Source organism: Enhydra lutris, unplaced genomic scaffold, assembly GCF_002288905.1.
Source record: "Enhydra lutris kenyoni isolate GAN:26980312 unplaced genomic scaffold, ASM228890v2 scaffoldscaffold62, whole genome shotgun sequence".
Lineage (NCBI taxonomy): Eukaryota > Metazoa > Chordata > Mammalia > Carnivora > Mustelidae > Enhydra > Enhydra lutris.
In genome coordinates this window covers 1,550,759-1,570,134 of record NW_019154146.1, presented here as the reverse complement: position 1 = coordinate 1,570,134, position 19,376 = coordinate 1,550,759, and the positions used below count along the sequence as shown (strand labels likewise).

General features: G+C 57.6%; 1 protein-coding gene across 1 annotated transcript; it reads right to left on the bottom strand.

Moving 5' to 3' along the window:
- Positions 1-6,970: 6,970 nt before the first annotated feature.
- Positions 6,971-15,968, bottom strand: LOC111158661 (dishevelled binding antagonist of beta catenin 2). The gene is made up of 4 exons (XM_022520854.1): positions 15,723-15,968; positions 10,372-10,504; positions 9,148-9,390; positions 6,971-8,550 (listed from the first exon to the last, which is right to left on the bottom strand). Exons 1-4 carry the CDS (start codon positions 15,966-15,968, stop codon positions 6,971-6,973), a joined length of 2,202 nt encoding a protein of 733 aa, XP_022376562.1.
- Positions 15,969-19,376: the final 3,408 nt, after the last annotated feature.

The following is a 19,376-nucleotide window of genomic DNA, read 5'->3' as shown; positions in this document are numbered from 1 at the left end:
ACACACACACACACACACACAGACATATGATCGCTGGATGTGAGACACACACACACACAGACATGCACACGCACACACACACACACACACAGACATGCACACGCACACCAGCATCAAATAATTAGAAAAGGGGAGTTAAAATTCCATTTCCATTTATAATACAAATTAAGTGTGTGAGGAGAAAGCAACCAAAATTCCTCAAAACACTACAAGGGAATTTACTGAGATACATAAAACAGACCTAAGTGTTAGCTGATGGGAAGTCTTTCATAAAGATGGCAGTTTCCCCAAAATTAACCTATAAATTTAAACGCAGTACCATTAAAATCCGTAAGAAAATTTTTTTTCTTTTTAAGATTTTATTTATTTATTTGAGAGAGAGCGAGCGAGAGAGAAAGAAAGCAAGCATGTGTGGGAGAGGGAGAAGCAGACTCCCCCCGAGCAGGGACCCTGACCCAGGGCCCAATCCGGGACCTCAGGATCGTGACCTGAGCAGAAGGCAGACGCCTAACAACTGAGCCCCCCAGGCGCCCCAAATCCGTAAGAACTTGACACGGTGGCCATGTGACCCCCACGGGAGTACAAGGATCCCAAGCGACAAGATAGCTTTGAGGAATGAAAGTCGGGATATTTGACCCGCGGTAGACATGGAGCCTGACGACAGGCTGTGGGACTCCTATAGCCCCGTGGGAGGGAGGATGAGCTGTGAACTGGACAAGCGCTTCCCCAGAGACGGTCGACACGCGTGCGCGCTCAGCGAGGCCGGGAGCAGCAGGCGCATGCACAGACGGGTTCTCCCGCGCTGTGCAAAGACGACCACAGCAGAAAGACCGGCAGAATGTGGGGGAAGCTCCCCCTCACACTCACAGACATAAACACCAACGGAAGGGAGACCCAGACTGGAAATCCTAAAGTTAACTTTCGATAGATACAAAGAATATCTTTACACACTGAAGATGTCTGTGAGATTTTTAAAAATGTAAATGTTGTTTTTAAAACAAAATAAATTGAAAGATCCATCAATGTGACACTTTGGCAGATAACCTCGTGGATAACAGAGGTATCTGTTGAGCTGGGGAGTGGCTCTTCCAACACCTGCAACTCACGCTTGACCAAGAACTGGACCGGATTGTGGGGATTCCTGCCCCTCGGCGAAAAGCTTAGAAAACAAGACCAAAGACATGCACAGCCGATTCGCAGGGAAACTTGGAAGGCTGACGAAAATAGGAGAAGGTGTTCAATCTCATTTGTAGACCGAGAGACGCAGATGAAAACTGCATCAAACACCCTTTTGTAGCCGTCAGATTTGCAGACGTTACAAAGCCTGATACAGGAATTTCCCACTTTTCAAAAGTTCACCATATGCCACCCCACTATTATTTTTCCACTTGTCAGAGAGAGACAGAGAGCACAAGCAGGGGGAGCGGCAGAGGCAGAGGGAGAAGCAGGCTCCCCGCTGAGCAGAGAGCCCGATGCAGGACTCGATCCCGGGACCCTGAGATCATGACCCAAGAGCGAAGGCAGATGCTCTACCGATGGAGCCACTTCCCTCTTATGAAAAACCTACATTACTACTTGTTTTCACTCGCTGAAAAGCAACTGGAAGAAGGTTTTCGTCTTTACAAAAAAAGCAAAAGAAGGAAAAGACCTTTCAGCACTGGTGGGCAGTGGGCTCACTAGCGGGCACGGAGGCCACTCTCGCGGAGCAGGAGCTCCTGCACCCCCCACCCCGGGCCAACGGCAGCATCTCTGCCTCCAGCCGCCAGAGCGCCGGGCCCTGTCTTTCTGTATCCGGGCTGTATTGCCATGGATTTTGGGTGTCCATTAGCAAGATGCGTCCAAGGTCTTAGGAAGGTCTAAGAGAGGTGATTTCTTGAGTCTGGGAACACTCAAAAAAATGTCTGCATAAATTACTGGTCTTCCCTACTTCGCTTTAGAACATTCTGGCCAATGAGAGTTTCTATGGGAAAGCTGTGCTTTCAGGTGGAGGAAACTGTAGCACCAAGTCTTGGCAGGAGGTAGGAAAACGGGAAGTCTTAAGCACCCGAGCAAAACCTGGTCTCACTTCTGGGGTTGGCGGAATGACAGTCCCCGAAGGTGTTCCTGTTGGACCCCAGAGGCTGTATGTTAACTCTTCCGGTTCCGTTGTGGGTTCCCCGTACCACAGACAAGCCCTTCCCCAGATCCAGGCTGCAGGTCCTGCAGTTCAACGTGCGGAAACGAGCGAAGGACACCTCGCCTGAAACCCCCAGGGGCGCTCGCAGTGAGCCCCGCGCAGCAGCCTGCGGACCAGCGGGCAGGAGGACGGTAATTCTCCCCTCGCGAGGGAGGACTCTCTTCACATAGGAGTGTATCTGCCCTTCTGAGAGGCCAGAAGAAGGTCTCTCCCTGAAGCAACAAGGCTCTAACTACCACGGCGGCCAACGAGAAACCACCATGACCTTAGACTCCTGTTCTCCTTCGGGGAAATTTTATTTCCAACAGCCTTCCCCAGTTTCCTCTTAAAACCTAAAATAAGCTGACCTCCCCTTCGCTTCTCTGGGCGCGTCCGTGGTCCTCCATAGTTGGCTTGTCCTGAGTTGCAATCCCTCTCCTATTGCTGAATAAACACGTTTTGCTAATAAAATAACTTCTAAAGATTGACGAAAACTCAGCTCTGACATTACTACCCTGAGAGAGCTTCCGCCCCCACAGGTCAGGTCCCATGGCCCGCAGTGGCCAGCCAGGAACCGGCCCAGGAGACCAGCTGCGTCGTCAGACCCACAGGAAGTCGGGGTGCCGTCTGCAGTGACCGTTTGGGAGGCCGGACGGCAGTTTCTGGAACGATCCATCCCACATGGCAGCGGCCCTGGGTTCTGTCCCTGCTGCCGGCCAGAGCCAGCCAGAGAAACCCAGAGGGGCTCCCCACCCCAGTCACAGGGGAACCCCTTTCTTGCTGGTTTCCCCAAGTCTGCGGCCTCCCTACGGAGCCCCTTCTGCGCTGGGGGCTCCCCACTGCCCTGCCTACCCTGGGTCTCTGCCCCAGGACCCTCTTCTGCAGCAGCTCCAAGGGACCAGCCTCTGCCTGTTCTCACGGGCTGGTCCCCCTTCGTTTCCCTGCCTCAGGGTCTCCATGCTGGGCTGCCTGAGCGTCCCCCGGGGCCTGCCAGCCTCCCTCCCCCTGCTCCGTCTCTCTGCTCTGCCTCCTTTCCCCTCCACGCTGCCCAGCCCCAGCAGCCACTGCTAGCCCCGGGAAGCCTGTGAGAGCACCGGCCCCTCGACCGTCCCCTCGTTTGTGCCCTCGACTGTCCCCTCATGTGTCCCCATGCGTCCTCCTTCGGTCACGCCCATTTCCCCCAGGGACACAGCTCCCAGAGCCGTCCTTCCCCTCCCCTCACACAGCAGCCTGCGCGGTTCCTGTATACAGTAGGTGCTTCATACATGTGCTTGGCTGGCTGATTGAAGACTCAGCTCTGGTCCCCGCTAGCCTCCTGATCCTTAGGGAAATACTTGGGATGCGTCAGTGTTTCTGACCTGCAGGGCTGCGGGCTCTCCCCACTGCTCCCGTACTTTCTGCCTGAGCAAGCAGAGGGACTGCCGGCCGTGAGGACACGCCGACTCCCCCTCCCACAGGCCGAGGCCGCCTCGGTTCCAGGGGCCGCGGGGCTGGTTTCTCCCGCCACCTCGGGGCTCGCCTGACCCTCTCCCCCAGCCCCCCTGCTCCAGGCCCCTCCAAGCTCGGGCACACCGCGGACATTCAGTCCATAACAAAAGGCAAAACTTCAGTTTCCTCAAATGATGCAAGGTGCAGAAATACACTTTTTTCCTAATTTTTATGAATTAATGACTCTCACATATTCAGTTTCTACCTTAGCTTGACTTGGACCCTTGGAACCTGGTTCATTCTTTTTTGGTTTTGTCTAACGTATTTGTATTTTAATCATGGTCGAAGTTACAAATGATTAAATGATTTCTAATGATCCAAAATTGCCCCTTTTAAGAAATTCTTTAGGGAAAGTGAAATAGCTCATCTGTCTTCAGCACCCCCCCCACAAGGCCTCGGGTGCTGTGGGGGGTGGGGTGTCCCTCCGGCTTCGCCACCACTCCCTGGGCCGTTAGGACCACATCTGCCGGAAACAGACAGTGCCCAGCGCTAGGCGGTTTGCTGCGGCGAGCCTGGGGGTGCTCACGCCCCACACGGAGCCCTGGGCCATCTGCGTCCCCGAGAGCCCTTCTCCGAATTTTTAGAGACTCCTCGGGAATGTAGGCTGGTGGGGTCAGGGCTCAGGCTGGCTCCTTATCACCGACTTCCAGAATCCTAACTCTTCTCAGGCGTTGCCCCAGAGCGCCCCGTGCCCTATTTCCCGCCTGTGGCAGAGCCCGTCCAGCTGGTGGTGCCTGGGGGATGCTCACGGAAGGGCCGGACACCTCGCAGGCTCCTTGGCCTGGAGGGAGGCGTCTGCTCTGCCCTCTCCCTGCCTGGAGCTGTCTCCCGACCGCCCGGCTGGGGGCCGCTCCGCAGACAGTGCGGCGAGCCCACCGCCCAGGCCCCGTCCAACACTGTGGGTTCATTCCTCAAGCTGAACCCCAAGGGATGAGAAGGAGGCAGACCCAGGGAGGTCATGAAGACAGCTGGGCCTCGTCGCCGCTGACGATGCGGCAGGGCTGTGTTCCGGGGAGGTCAAGGACCCTGGGCCCCAGATGGACGAAGCACCGAGAATTCATTCTCTTCCCTCCAAACCCGCCCAAGAGTAAACGTGAACACAAGCGGGTAGAAAGGGGGTTGCTTGTGGCCTCGGGCAGGCTGACGTGTGTGTCTGCGTCTCCATAGGAGAGGGGGCGGGGCAGAGACAGAGAGAGAGGGGAGGGGAGGGGAGCAGAGCAAGAGAGACACTGATCTGTGGTCGCGAGGACCCTCCGTGCCACTGAGACCACGGCTACGGGGTGTCTGGAGCCCGTTAGGACGAGATGGTCACCGGCAGCGGGAGAGGCAAAGCTGACCACTCGTCAGCACCAAATTGGCAGTTTTCGCTTCGTTACCGAGATCACAGATCACCCCTTCCTGATCACAGATAACCCCTTCCTGCTTTCTCGTAAAAACCCCTTGCTCTCCCACACGAGTGGGATGTGTTTCTGGACACTCTAGACCCATGCTCCCTGCGCTGCCCCTGACACCCCAAATAAGGCCTTCGTTCTTTTTAGTGTCACCTCCTGTCTTGGGTCGACAGTCCCGGGGGTCCCGAACCCACGGCCTCCCCTTCAGCGCGGAGTCCAGGCGTCCCAGGGGGAGACATGCAGCCCGGTGGTCCTGTCCCCGCGGTGCCAGGATGGGGGGGGGGACCACGGAGGACAGGGGGGGTCTGCAGTTGCCGACGAGAGCATCTGAGGCCCCACACGCGCCAGGGAGGACATCGGGGAGCGGAGCGCGCCCCATGGACGGAAGCTCACCGCTGTCTCTCCAGAACGGCCTGCCCGGACGCCCAGGCACACCGGGCGGACAGGGAGAAACCCGGTCTCCGCACCTGCCCGCCACGAACCCGGGAAAACCCGGGTCCCCATCCCCTCGTGTGCCACGTGGCTGAGAAGCACATCTCCGAAAACGTCTTGGGTGACACCCTTTCCAGTGAAACCCCGTCAGAGGGGACTGGAGTGAATTGCTGGGCCAGTTTCAGGAAAGCTGAGGAGACCCTCCCTCCCGCTGTGGGCAGGTTCTGGGAGGCGCGGGTGGGGGTTCCACTCAGCCTCGGGGACGGCCCGAGTTCTGTCTGTGTGTAATGGCCGTGTCCTCTAGGTTCCGCACAACGCAGCCCGCGCGTCCTGCCCTGTGTCACCGCCCCGACCGGCCGCCGCTCCGTCCCGAGACCAGCGCTTGTTACAGGCACGGCCGCACGTCTACAAACACTTTGTCTGGCTTTCTTGCGTTTTTCCCTTCCCATATTCCGGACAACCGTGCATTGAGCCCCGCGGAGGGGCTGAGGTCCCCGGCACCCCAGGTTCCCCAGTGTGGATGCCCCCATTCGTTCTTTCGGCCGGGCCCGGGGAAGCCCTTTGTGGCAGGGAAGGATTTGGGTAGAGCCGCTTCAGGATTAAAAATGTTGCCGTACTTGGCAGGCTGCTCCCCTAAAAATCCCGGAAAAGTTGCAGGGCAGTTTCTTCAGAGTAAACACCAAAAAAGGTTATTTTTTTCAAAAACACTCTTTTTTAAGATTTTATTTATAAGTCATCTCTCTACCCAGCGCAGGGCTTGAACTCACAACCCCGAGACCAAGAGTCGCACCGTCCACGGACTGAGCTGACACTTTCATGCTCCGTTTTGTGTATTGGAACCGGTGATTTCCCACCTTTGGGGGGGCGCCCAGGCGGGGGGTCAGGCTGGTCCGGGAGCCCACCGAGAGCCGCAGGAAGGAGCAGCGGCGCGTGAGGAGACGGGCCGGTGACGGTACCAGCATAACCTGCGTGTCTGGCCGGTGAGGACTTACCGCAGGATTCACATCCCGACTTCTCCGGCACCGTCCACCACCCGGCCCTCGGGGAGAATGCCTTCTGGGAGTCATGGTTCAGAAGGACTGGGACGACCCCGGTGCCCAGCCATGCAGAACAGGGCTGGGGTAGGGGCCCAGGGCTGCAGGTGGGGGAGCACTACCAGGACCCCAGGGCAGACACCGGGGAAGCCTGGGTGGGACCATCTGCCCGGGGAGGATGCGGACACCGAGGCCGCGGGGGGCAGGGGTGGGGGGCGGATCGCAGTCTCCACCGGGCAGGGAAACGCTCCTCAGAGCTGGTCCATGGGGCGAGCCCAGGGACCACTTCACCCCTCTGAGTGACTCGGGAGAAAATCCATGTTGGCACCACACGGCGGGCAGCTGGGGAAGCGAGAGCCCGGCCTTAGCCAGGGCCTGCGTGCTCGTCCGCACTCCGCAGAGGACGGCTTTCCCAGGGGTGCCCCTGGCCTGTGCCCAGCCGGCGAGGCTCTCTGCCGACTCCCGCGGCCTCACACCATGGTCATGACCCTGAGCGCCGCCGGCTGGAACCTTCGGATCTTTCTCCTCAGGGCCTTGGAGGCCTTGATGCGACACAGCTTGGGCATCGGGGGCAGGGGTGGCCTGCGGGTGCCTGGGGCCCTCGAGGGCTGCGGGGCACACGCCCGAGGCCAGGCCCCGACCTCTGAGTCACTGCTGCTGGACTCCCGGTCTCCAAAGCGGCTGGCGGTGTGGTCGCTGGCCCCGTCCTCGCTGGTCTCGGCCACCGCGGAGTAGAGCAGGGAGGCGCCCTTAGCCGACGGCTCGGAGCCCTCTGACTCACTCCTGACCCGGGCATCCTGGCGGGGCAGCCTGGGCCTGGCCCGGGCACACACCGGCTGCGGGCCCCTGGCTCGGCTCACCGCTGGCCTGGGGGGCCCCAGGCTGCCCGCAACCTCCACGGAGGACAGCCACCTCCGCTGCTTCTCCTGCACCTGCCCACCAGCCGCCACTTCCAAGGGGAACAAGGCCTGCGCAGGGGTCCGGCGACCCTCCCGTCGGGTCACCAGCAGGGGCACCAGGAGGGGCACGGGGTAGAGTCTGGGCTCAGAGCAGGACCGGCTAGGCGCTGCCCCTGCCGGCATGGGCCTCCTCCCGAGACGCTGTCCCCACTCAGGGGGCAGCAGGGGGGCTGCGAGGGCCCTCCCGGGGGATGGCTGGACCTTGTCGGTGGCCCCTCTCTTGACCTTCACAGCCTTTGTCTTGGGGTGGCCTGTGTTCAGCCCCAGGAGGGAAGCCCCATTGTCAGCAAACGGGGGGTGGGCACAGAGGCCTGGGGCCAGCGCGGGGCTCTCCCTGCCCCCCTTCCTGGTGGGCAACAAGACTGTGCCGTCCTGGCAGCTGAGAGCCTGCAGGTGGGGAGACGGGGCTGGCCCACGCCCCAGCGGAGGGGAGCCCCATGTGGTCTCCCCACGGACGCAGCCATTCTGGGGTTCAGGTCCCTCCTCTGGAAGGCTCCTGGGGTCAGGGGTGGCTGTGAGGAGCTCAGGTCCCCGCTGCTCGAGGCCATCCCTGCCGGTGTCCCCCCACTGAGCCATCCCACCCATCCCTGCTCTCTCTGGGGTGCACACCAGATTGTCCAGGCCACCTTCCCTCTCTGCTCTCTGGCCACCAAGCACAGGCGGGAATAGGGGCACCTCACGTCTTGGGGGTCCCTGCTCACTCACGCTGCCCCTCAGGGGGATCCCTCGGCCTCGCAGCCTCAGCAGCCTGTCTATATAGGCCGCAGCTGGGCCAGCCTCAAGGACAGGTCTGGTCTGGAGGGAGCCCAGGACCGCTGGGCTGTGAAGGGGCTCGCTGGGGGGCGAGTGGCCCGGACTCGGCAGGGCCTCCTTGTGGAGAGCGAAGAGAGGGCTCTGCAGAGCCACGGCGTGCAGGGGGCTGGGGTACGGGTACACCTCCCTGCCTCCCTTGGACACCAGGTCACGCTGGTACTTGGGGTCCAGCACGGGGGCTGGGAGGTCCATCCCGGGGCAGAGAACGGAAGTGGACTTGGGGTCTGCACTGGCTTTCTGGAGCACCAGCTCAGACGGCAGGACTCTCTCGAGATCACCTGGGAACGAGAAAAATGAGCAAACAGGTGAACTGGGGAGAGCCCAGGACGGTCCTGGTCTCACCTCCCATGCAGCATCACGACTGCGTGGCGCCCTGTGCAGGTGTGGCGGGAGGCCGGTGGGAGCAGCCGCCCGTGCACACCGACGCTGGGACACGAGCCTGCAGAAAGGGCTCCCGCTCGCACGCTCACTCCGTCACCTGCTCCCGTCTCCCCTCTCTGCCACAACGCGAGGTAAAGCCTGGACGCAAAATCGATTGTTTTGATGCCCTCGTTCATCTGAGGTTTGGTCACTCTGGGTGCTGTGTCCGTGCCGATGACAGATGGTGCCAGTCAGGGTGTGCAAGGGTTGTAGAAGGATTTGAAAAATAACTTCCCGATGTCCACTTAAATTATAAGAAAAGAATGCTTTTTATCACAGCAGACTTGCTGCAATGAGCAGTAGTATTCCTGTCTCTATCCAAAAACCAAAAACGCCTGGAGTGGTACTTGTGGGGTTGGCATTGGCACCAAGTATACATGGGGCTTCCAGGCTCTGAACTCAGCAGCCCCCGCCACCTGGGAGGGGGCCTCCCACCCCGCCCGGCTCTCCTTTACCTGTAGACACTGGCCTGGGCCGGGACACGCCCTCCTCTGTGGCCAGGGGTCTCCAGGCGGGCAGGGGCGCTCCGTGCACAGTGGTCTCGTCGGCCGACTGGGGCCGGCTATCCCCCGCATCGGGCCTGGCCGTGGGGGCGGCTGGCTGCAAAGTGCCCAGGGAGGAGTACACGCGGTCACTACACACGGATGTGCGGGATGCGGACAGGGAGCAGGAGCCGCCGTCACTCAGCTCGTAGAAGCCTAGATGGGGCGAGCGGAGGCAGTCAGTGACCTTGGCGCAGCAGCCCCCTTCCTGCCCGAGCTGGCCCCAGGGCTAAGAGGGGATCAGGATCTAAGTACGCGGGCACTGGAGAAGTCATCTGGGGACTCCCCGTTACTGTCCACTGTCACCCTGTGAGCACAGTACATGGGAGCCCACCACCTGATCGCCCCCCCCATTCAGGCAAGTGGCTTCCCTCTCCCTATGTGGCCAGGCTGCTGGCATTCTTCTACCCCCTTCCCAGGTGCCTGCAGCCGTCAGAGGAAGGACAGCACACAGGGGTCTCTAGCCCACACCCCACTCCATTCGCTGCATACCCAGACCAAGCCATGGTTTTGCAAATTTACAAAAAGACTGAGAAACAGCAGACAGTGCTGTCCATGGTCTCCTGGGTTTGTGTGTGCACCAGGCTCCGGGCACATGGGCTGACACGCCCTGATCCAGGAGAGCTGGAAGGGCTCCAGAGCCATCTCCTTGCAGCTCTAAACCAGGGGACACATGGGCAGCAGGCAAGGGGACAGTGTCCTGCCCACCTTCTCTGATAAATTACCCAGAGTTGAGATTCCATAAACCTGTAGACCATCATCTCCTAAAACAGGTCCTTACCACCTCCCTGTTACTCCGACCTGAACAGAGCCTGGAACGTGTGTCAGCCCAGAGAAGGGGAGACACTCATGGAGGGTTCGTCCACCGGAAGCCTTTCCCAGCAAAAAGCCCCCCATAAACGCACACTGGGCACACGCTCCTCTTTCCAGAAACACATTCAGGGAGGAGGAAGGAAGAGGTGCATAGTTAGTGCTCCCTGGGAACAGGTTCTCCGGGTGGGGAACTCAGCTCTCACTGAGCTGGGCCTGAGAGCCTGGGAGGAACCCCCGCCGCAGCACCGGCCCCCAAGGTGTGGGGTCCCCCAGAGGGCAAGGGGGCCTCTCCGCAGCAGCACTGCCCGCCGGCGCGCGGCCTACCTGAGCTGGGCCTGCTGTCGCCGTCGGCCGCCCTGCCGCAGGGTCCGCTCACGTCCAGCTGTAGCTCACTGATCTGCTGGTCCAGCTGCTCCAAGTGGGTCTTCAGGCCGACGTCCTGGCGTCGTAAGCGGTTCTGGGGGGAACGTGGGACACAAAGCTGTCCAAGCGCAGAGAGCAAGCCTGATGCCCCTGGGAAGTGACCACCGGGCACACGATGTACCCTCCCAACGCCCGCGGCTCCGGCTCCAAAGCCTGGTAGCTCCTCTCCACTCCCCTGAGCCAAAGCTCCAGCCCTCTGGTCGCCAGAAGAAAAGAGGCCCTGCCCCCGCCGACCGGCTTGCCGGCCGCCACGGCAGGCTTCTGGAAGCGTCAGCAGTTCTCCACGAGGTATGTCCTCCTAAGGAGACTGACAGGGCACGAGCTCAGGGTGAAAGGCGGCCCCTGCTCTTACACGCGGCCCAGAGGACGCGCTCGGCTGCTGTTCTCCAGGCTTATGTAAGAACCGACCTTCCCACGCTCGTGTGCCTCCTTCTCTTGCTCAGCAGGCCCCGTGCGGCCCCCAGACTTTTCAGGGCATGGGAAAGTCCCCGAGGGAGAAAGAGGCCCCCTTCTGCGTATCCCCCTTCACAAGTGTCACCTCCAGGCCTTGTGGAACCCTCAGGGACAGGGGCAGAGGCCGGGCAGGAGAGGACAGTGTGCCTGGAAGTCTGCCCCAAAATCTTCTGGGTTTAGAGGTTCGTATCTTGGCTCTGCCCTGAGGCTCTACCCTCTCCGGGCTCAGGCATACACGGGTTATCACAGCATCAGCCGCACGTCTGTGTGTGATCACATAATACACGTATGTGTACACGCTGACTGTCCATAATGCACATTTGCACACCCACACGTAAATAATAAAGACGCAGAACTAGCACGAGTGCCTCACAGATGCGGACGCCCTTCTCTCCATCGTCAAGCAGCACCGTTTTCAGCGCCTGATGCATAAATTTCTTATTTTTATCAACAATTAAGTTTAAGGCAAATAATGAATGGATGTAATTATGTGGTTCACCCTGTTTAAGAAAATGACTGTGTTTCAAATTTAATATCACAGGGGAGGAAGTCCCCTGAACCCCATAATTATCTCTGTAATTTCAGCACCACGAGGCTGCAGTCCAGGAGGGAAGCGGGAACTGCCGATTCTTAAGAGGGGGTCGCGGGGCACAGCCTTCAGATCCAGCCCCAGAGAAGTGAAGCGGTTGACAAGCCCATGGCCTGACACAGTGCCTGGTGCATGCCAGGTCACTATCCCCGGGCCACCGTCCCTGGGCCACCATGCCCAACTCCCCTTTGCTCCGGGACCACATCCACGGCTCCAAGAGCAAACTCCACATGTCACAGCAACAGAGTCTTACCGCCATAAGACAATCTGTGAACGTATCACAGCCAAAACCAGTCCTGGATTTAATAAAAACTTTTAAATCCCCGAACCATCCAGTCCAGCCTGAACATGCGGCCTCTTGCTCTGAATATTTTCACCAAGGAAAACGTGACCGTGTCAAGAGCCGCGGCAGAGAGAGCCAGTGGGTGTGCAAAGATGGGCTTCGCGCCACACCCCTCCCCACAAAGAACACTAGATTCAGGCAAAGGGGCCAGTGTGTGTTTTCACTGCAAATGACTTTTTCTTCCCTGTCCTAAATAGGGCTGCTGTGCCTTACTCTGTGGGGTCACAGCTCGATGCTTACAAAGCTATCTGACTGCTTCTCTTCCAAATCATGATGTTCTCGTCCTTCTGGAGGAGGAGGGCACCTCTGAGTCCCCAGGGCTCCTCTGAGACGATTTCCAAAAAAGAGAGTCCCCTCTGTGTGTCTGTGCTGAGAATGGCCGCTCTGTGACTACTGTGTGGCCAGCCAGGCCTTCGGTGGGCGGTTCCTGATTGAGTTCACAGACACACAGGCTCGGGGGTGCACCGACGATTTACCGTGTCCCTGGGACCTGCCAGCTCAGGCACGGGCTTCGCTGTCTGGGATGACACTGTCCTCACTAACCCTTCCCCGTCCCTCACTTGGGGTTTTCATGTTTCTGCTTTTCATTACTCCTTCTTGGTGTCTAACTTTGTGCTAAGAGCCCAAGTTAAGTCTGTGACCAGGAGAGAGCACGAGCCACTGAAGCCGGCCACGGACAATCTCTCCCCACGTATTTCCTCTGCAGAGAAAATGTCACCGGCACATGGGCACTGGGGGACCAGGACAGTGGCAGTCACGGGCACCCCTGTCAGAGCAGCCGGCACGTTTGGGGTGCCCCTCGTCCCCACCTCCGTCCCCAGCATCCAAGCTCACTATCACGGTGGTGTATGGAGTCAGGATTCCCCCAGCCTGTGTTTGGGGCCGAGGGGTAAGGCAGTGCACACCCACAAGTCCCCGGGAGGTGGGATTGCCTGAGCGTAAATGCAGATTCTGGGGATCCTGGTCACCCCTGGGACTGCGCATCTGGACAAGCTTCCCAGGGAACGCTAAGGGTTCTTAGGAACGGACGAACACGAGAGGCTTGAGAAGGGCATTCTAGAGATCGCCGTTAAAAACAGACTCGGCTTATCCTTTCTCTGCGATGTTTGCTGTCTGTACCGTAAGAGAACCATCTGGTTTTCCCCTTGTTTGTCCTCGGTTTCCATCCACAAGTCAGCATTCTGCTCTCCTCAAGCCTTCACGGCAGAGCCAAAGGACAAAAAGGAAACCTGCCCTCGAGTTCAGAACACACCCACGGTGTCTGAAACACCTTCTCTCTCCTCAAAAGCTGAGCGTCTACACAGGAAACAGGACACAGGTGAAAGCCGCAGCTACCCCGGGGGCCCGTAGACCGCCAGACTGCACGAGAAGTCCACCGACCACCAGCAAAGGCCAGGGGCACAGATGGGCCGCGTGGGAACAGGACGGAGGCCTGGCACTGTCGGGGACGCCCCGCCCCTGCTGGGGGCCTTGAGCCAGTTCGTCCCCAGAGGGTTCAGGAAGCCAGCGGGCAGGCCCAGGAAGCAGGAACGCAGCCGACCTCCTGCTGACCCGGGCAGAGGCAGCCCGCTGGCTCTTGCTGTCCTTAATGCCAGCACCTGCTGGCGGAAAGCAGTCGTGGCGCTGCCACTCTCAGGACGTGTCACGACCCGCCGAGCCAGCTCCTGGGAAATTCCTCGGGGCAAGATGTCGCGGCGGGGTCCCCAGGGGCCTTCCTCACGGCACCTCGGGGCACCTCTCCCAGTGCCGCTGGCAGCCCCCAAGGGGGGGCGGGTGGAGCCTCCGGCCTGCCCTGGGGCATCGCAGGCGACGTGGGTGTCGCCGGAACCTCTCCCCTGCGCAGCGGGAATGGCCGCGGCCTCTCAGGGATGACAGGTCTCCCTGAAGTTATCCACGGATCAGCCCAGGACCCGCCAGCGAGGAGCAGCTGCCCCGCTCAGGGTCACGGGGCATCGTCAGCTCCAACAGGGAGACAGGAAAGTTCTCTCCCAGCAGAGAAATGGAAGACGCTCCTGTATCCGCTCATCGCACACCTACGAAGCGCCTACTGCATGCTCCTTTGCGACTTCAGGCGCAGCCACTTCGGTCCGTGTCACCGTGCTAACTGCTCAGCCCCGAGTGCGGTGCAGGTCCCCAGAACCGCTCCGCTCACCGACCCGGGGACTCCTGCACGACAAGGCCGCGAGGGCAGATCCAAGCCCTTCCAGTCTTCTCACCCGAGCGCGGACACCCGGCTGCCCGCGTGGGGGGGTAGGGGGCGGAGTGAGCGGCGCTGCGGGTCGGCAGCCGCCCTGGCCGGGAGGCCCGTGGATCATGCTTTCTCCACGGCTCTGGCCCTACTCCTGGGTTTTCCCTGCAAGAAAACAGGGAGGTGTTAAGCCCCAGCTGATGTCACACAAATTCAGTTCTTCTCTTTTGATCACATAATCCACGCCAAGAACAAAGTTTGAAGACAAAGTCTGCGTGTTCCTTCTGGTCCCCACATTAAAAAAAAATTAAACAAAAAAACCTGTTTGATCTCTTCCAAAGGCTACTTGTAATTAGAGGCTGACGACTCGCGAGTCTGATTGGTGCATCCCTGAAGTCGAGTTAATCATCAGCTGGGCTCGCGCCGGTGGACGAGTTCAGGGCTGCATCTCAGCTGCTCCCGGCTCTCCCCAGAGCCACGCAACTCTGCGGGCGGCCGGGTGCCAGGGAGCCCCGGGTGCAGACGCGTGGGGAACCGGGGCAGACCAGGGAGGGCGGGTAAACCGCAGGTGCCATCCAGCCCCAGAGCTGGCCCCTGCCCTGTGCGGACGGCTGTCACAGGCCGAGAGCAGTCTGGCGGTCAGCCCCAGGTTCTGCTCCCTCCACCTTCTGCCTGTTTTTTTGCAATGTGGGTCCGGAGTCCCGGGAGGCATCTTTCAGGTTCTGGAATCCAGAAACACCCAACGCGCCGGTCACCGGAGGGAGCTGGCAGAGGGGAAGGCGGCGGAACCGTCCAGCTTTACAAGAACGGCCAGCAGCTTCTAAACACAACAGATCTGAACTTGCAGATTTAACAAAATTCTAAAGAGGACTAGAATGAACGCCATCGGATATGAACCTTCCCATAGAGCCTTTTCATTTTTCCTTTAAAACGTACTGCAATGCTGGAAAAACTCCAGTTGTTTCCGATACACGAAGAGAAGGCCCGCAGCAGATTAAAACCCGGGAACAACCGTCGGAGTGTCTTCAAGCCCGTGAGAAGGAGCAAGCTGGAGTTTGGAGGAGGCTAGGGAGCCAGGAGACACAGGTGAAGGCGCCCTAAGAGGGTGCCCGGTTCCACCACTCTGGGACTCAGCCTCTGGGACTCAGCCCACACGCCTCATTCTGCAGGTCAGGTTACACTTTGGAGCTGAAGCTTTCCTGGGAAACATGCTTTCCTCGACATTTTGTTACAACCCACCCGACCCCATCTAACCTGAGCAATTCGGGTTTGATGTACGGGGACAATTCGGGCTGCGCCCAGCACGCAGGCAGTGCCGCTCCAGAGCCTGCCCGGCGGGGCCACCCTGCACCCAGGGTCCGACACCAGGACCCCAGGCAGCCCCCGCCCCGGGAAACCGACTGAGCCGCTCCTCCCCGAACAGCCCGGAAGTCTAGCAGGAGGGCGCGCTCAGAGCCCGTCCGCGGGAGCAGGAGGCAGCGCCACGGGGCAGCCCCGGTGCGCCTTTCCGAGTCCCGATCCCCACCAGCGTGCCGCGGGCCTCCACGGCCGTCCCATCCGAACCCGAACTGCGTCCCCTTCTATCAGTGGGGCAGTCCGGCCACCGCGCTGCCCGCACCAGGTGGCCCGGCCCCAGCCGCCCAGCGCGCCCAGCACCCCCGGGGCCCCGCGCTCCTTACCAGCTGCTCCTGCAGCGCCGCCAGCGCTGCCTCCAACCGCAGCTCGTGCGCGCGGGGGCCGCGGGGGTGCTCGGGGCGCGCGGGGCCCGGCGGGGACTGCATGGCCAGGGCGCCCCGCACGCGCGCCTGCTGTGTGGCGCGCAGCCCCTGCAGCTCCCGAAGCCCCGCGAGCGCCGCGCGCAGCCGGGCGCCCACCCTGCGGCGGTCCCAGCCCGCGGGCCCCGGCGGGCAGCTGGGCGCCCACATCCCGCTCCTGGCCTCCCCCGAGCCTGCTCGGGCTCCCTGGAGCCTGGCCGGCCTCCCCGGCCTCCCAGAGCTTCCTCGGAGCCTCCCGGGCCGCGCGCGCGGCCTCCTGCGCAGCTTCTCCCCGCCCCCGCCCCGCAGGTCTCCAAGGTGGGGTGGGACCTATCGGTGGCCGCGGAGGGCGGTGTTTGCAACGCCCCAGGTCACAGCGGCCGCCCCCGGGCCCGCCCCGTCGTCGCGGCCCTGTGCCCTTGGGCGCCCGGGGACCCAAGCCTTTCGGTGAGTCTGGAGGGGACCAAAGGAGAGGGAGGACCCCGGCAGGAGGGCCAGAAAGGGCCCAAAGGGGAACAAACGCGGTGAAACGTGGTGTTTTTTGTTTTTTGTTTTTTTGTTGTTTTTTATTTAAATTAAGATAAATTCTTGGGAGGGTACCACTTTTTAAGGACCATGGTACCTTTTTAAGCTTGTTATAGATTGGAAAAAGGTATTACCCACTTTTCCTAATGTATATCAGCAGTGGGAATTCCCCCCCGGTTTTGGGGGGTAATAGCAGCTTTATGGAGATGCAATGAACCTATTATTACAGTGCACCCGTTCGAAGTGTGCAACTTGGTGATTCCTTCTGTATTCCCAGCCAGCACAAGGTGTGCAACGGTCACCACGATCAGTGATCTAGAAGAAGCCATCTACCCCTTAGCCTCAGCCTCCACTCCCCGTCTACATCCCGGTCCTCAAGGACCACTACTGTGGCTGTGCTGCGAACTGCCCGTGTGTGGGATCATACTGGACAGTCCTTTGCGGCTGGCCTCTTCCGGCTGGGCTGCTGTGTCCACGGTTTGGCATGCTGTGGGTGACCCCGTCCTTCATTCTTTCTCCTTGTGGACAATGTTGCGTCCTGTGGGTAAGACCACTTTTACTTCTCTGTTCTTTACTGGTGGGCATTCGGGATGGTGCCACTTTTTGGCTTCTTTGAAAAATCTATGGCCATTCAGGGTTGGCTTTTAGCCGGAAGTGCACGTTCACTCCCGTGGGCGCGGACCTCAGAGGAGGGGGCTACGCTGGGCGACCTTTTGAACGCCTGACTGACTGCTTTGATTTATTGATTTGTTTATTTTTATTAGTTTCAAGGTAGGATTTAGTGATTCATCAGCTATATAGGACACCCCTGCTCAGGACGTCACGTGCCTCCTTCATGCCCATCCCCCAGTTGCCCCTCTCCCACCTGCCCTCCAGCAGCCCTCAGTTTGTTCCCTGAGAGTCAAGAGTCTCTTATGATTTGCCTTCCTTTCTGTTTTCATCTTGTTTTATTTTTCCTTCCTTCTTTCCCTGTGTTTATCTGGTTTGTTTCATATGGTCTGTCTTTCTCTAATTTCCCTTAACATGATACCCTCTAGATCTGTGTCTTTGCAAATGGCAAGATTTCATTCCTTTTGATGGCTGAGTAGTATTTCATTGTGTGTGTGTGTGTGTGTGTGTGTGTGTGTGTGTTTATCCACTCATCTGTTGATGCACATTTCTTACATGTTGGTGGGAATGCAAGCTGGGGCAGCCACTCTGGAGGACAGTGTGGAGGCTCCCCCAAAACATGAAAAACAGAGCTACCCCATGACCCAGTAATTGCCCTACTAGGTATTTATTCAAAGGATACAAACACAGTGACCCAAAGGGGCACCTGCATCCCAATGTTTATAGCAGTGATGTCCCCAATAGCCCAAATATGGACAGACTGTTAAATTCTCAGCAGTGCCGAACGGAGGACCCAGTGTCGCCATGCCTATGCCAGCACTCGTCCTTCTGCTTGTGACCATCTCAGTAAGTGTGAGGTGGTATCTCACTGTGATTTTGATTTGCGTCTCCCTATGGCTACTGACGTGGAGTGTATTTTCATGTATGTATTGGCCATTTGTGTATCTTCTTTGGGAAAATGTGTATCAGATCCTTTGCCCCTTTTTAAAATTGTCCCTTAATTATTGAGATGTAAGTATTCTTTATGCATTGGAGACACAATTTCATTATCAGGTGTATGGTTTACAAATGTCTTTTCCCTTTTGTGGGGTAATATTTCACTTTCGTGGCAGTGTTTAAAAAAGTACACTTTTGGTAGCAAAATTGTTTTTAATTTTGATGCAGTCCAACTTACCAATTTTTCTCTTTTGTTGCCTGTGCTCCGGGTGTCATATCTAAGACACCATGGTCCAACCAAAGGTCAGAGATCACATCTGCTTTTTTTCTAAGAGTTTTTATGGTTTTAGTGCTTACATTTAAGTCTTCGATCCATTTTGAGTTGTTTCTTGTGCACAATACAAGGTAGGAGTCCAGCTCCATTCTTCTGCATGCAGATGTCCCCCTGTCCTGACACCATTTGTTGGAAAGCCTGTTCTTTGTCCAAATTGTCTTGAGACTCCTGTCGATAATCAGTTGATTCAGAAAACCAGTTTCTGGATTCTCAGTTCTGCTACTGTGTGTGTGTTCTCATGCCTATTCCACGGCGCTTTGAATACCGCAGACTCGTGGTGAGGTTTAAAGTCAGGAAGCAGAAGTCATCCACCTTTTTTCTTTTTCAAAATTGTTTTGGCTATTCTGGGTCCCTTGCATTTCCATATGGATGGAATCCATAAGGATCAGCTGGTCAATTCCTGCAAAGAACTTGACTCGGATTTTGATGGAGATTGCATGGAATCTGTTGATTGATTGAAGAAGTGTTGCCACCGTTAAGGTTAAGTCTTCTGAACCATAAGCATGGGATTTTTTCTAAATATTTAGTTCTTCTTTAATGTCTTTCAACAGTGTTCCGTAGTTTTCAGTGTGCAGGGCTTATATTTGTTTTGCTAAGTTTACTTCTAATAAAAATATTTACAAAATTTTTTTTGGTACTATCATAAGTGGAAATGTTTTCTAGTTCAGTTTTCAGAATGTTCATTGCTAGTTTGTAGAAATAAGCAGTTGAATTCTGCTGAATTTTTGTATTAGTTATAGTAAATGTTTAGAGGATTTCCTTGCATTTTTTTAAATTTACAAGATCATGTTGTCTGGAAATAGAAACAGTTTTACTTTTTCCCTTTCATATTTGGATGCTTCTAAATTTCTTTTTTTTATCTTACTGCTCTGCCTGGAACTTCCATTACGATGTCATACGGACGTGGTGTGAACAGGTATGCCTGTCTTGTTCCTGATTTTGGGAAGATGTTCAGTCTTTTACCATCGAGTCTGACGTTAGCTGCAGGTTTTACTTAGATGCCTTTGTATCGGGAGGAGAAAATTCCCTTCAGTTCCTAGTTTCTTGAGTATTTTTATCACTGAGTTTTTCAGGTTATCCTATGATTTGTTGCTGTTGCTGTTTTCTCAGTCCTGTGTGCTTATCTTGTCTGCTGGTGGAGAAACAGCATGAGACTGGAGCTTAGGAGACCTCGG

Coding starts and splice junctions, on each gene's coding strand:
- LOC111158661 (XM_022520854.1), bottom strand. CDS start 15,968: ATGTGGGCGCCCAGCTGCCCGCCGGGGCCCGCGGGCTGGGACCGCCGC. Junction 10,505..15,722: donor CGGCGCTGCAGGAGCAGCTG/GTAAGGAGCGCG, acceptor CGTTCCCCCCAG/AACCGCTTACGACGCCAGGA. Junction 8,551..9,147: donor GCCCAGGCCAGTGTCTACAG/GTAAAGGAGAGC, acceptor TCTCGTTCCCAG/GTGATCTCGAGAGAGTCCTG.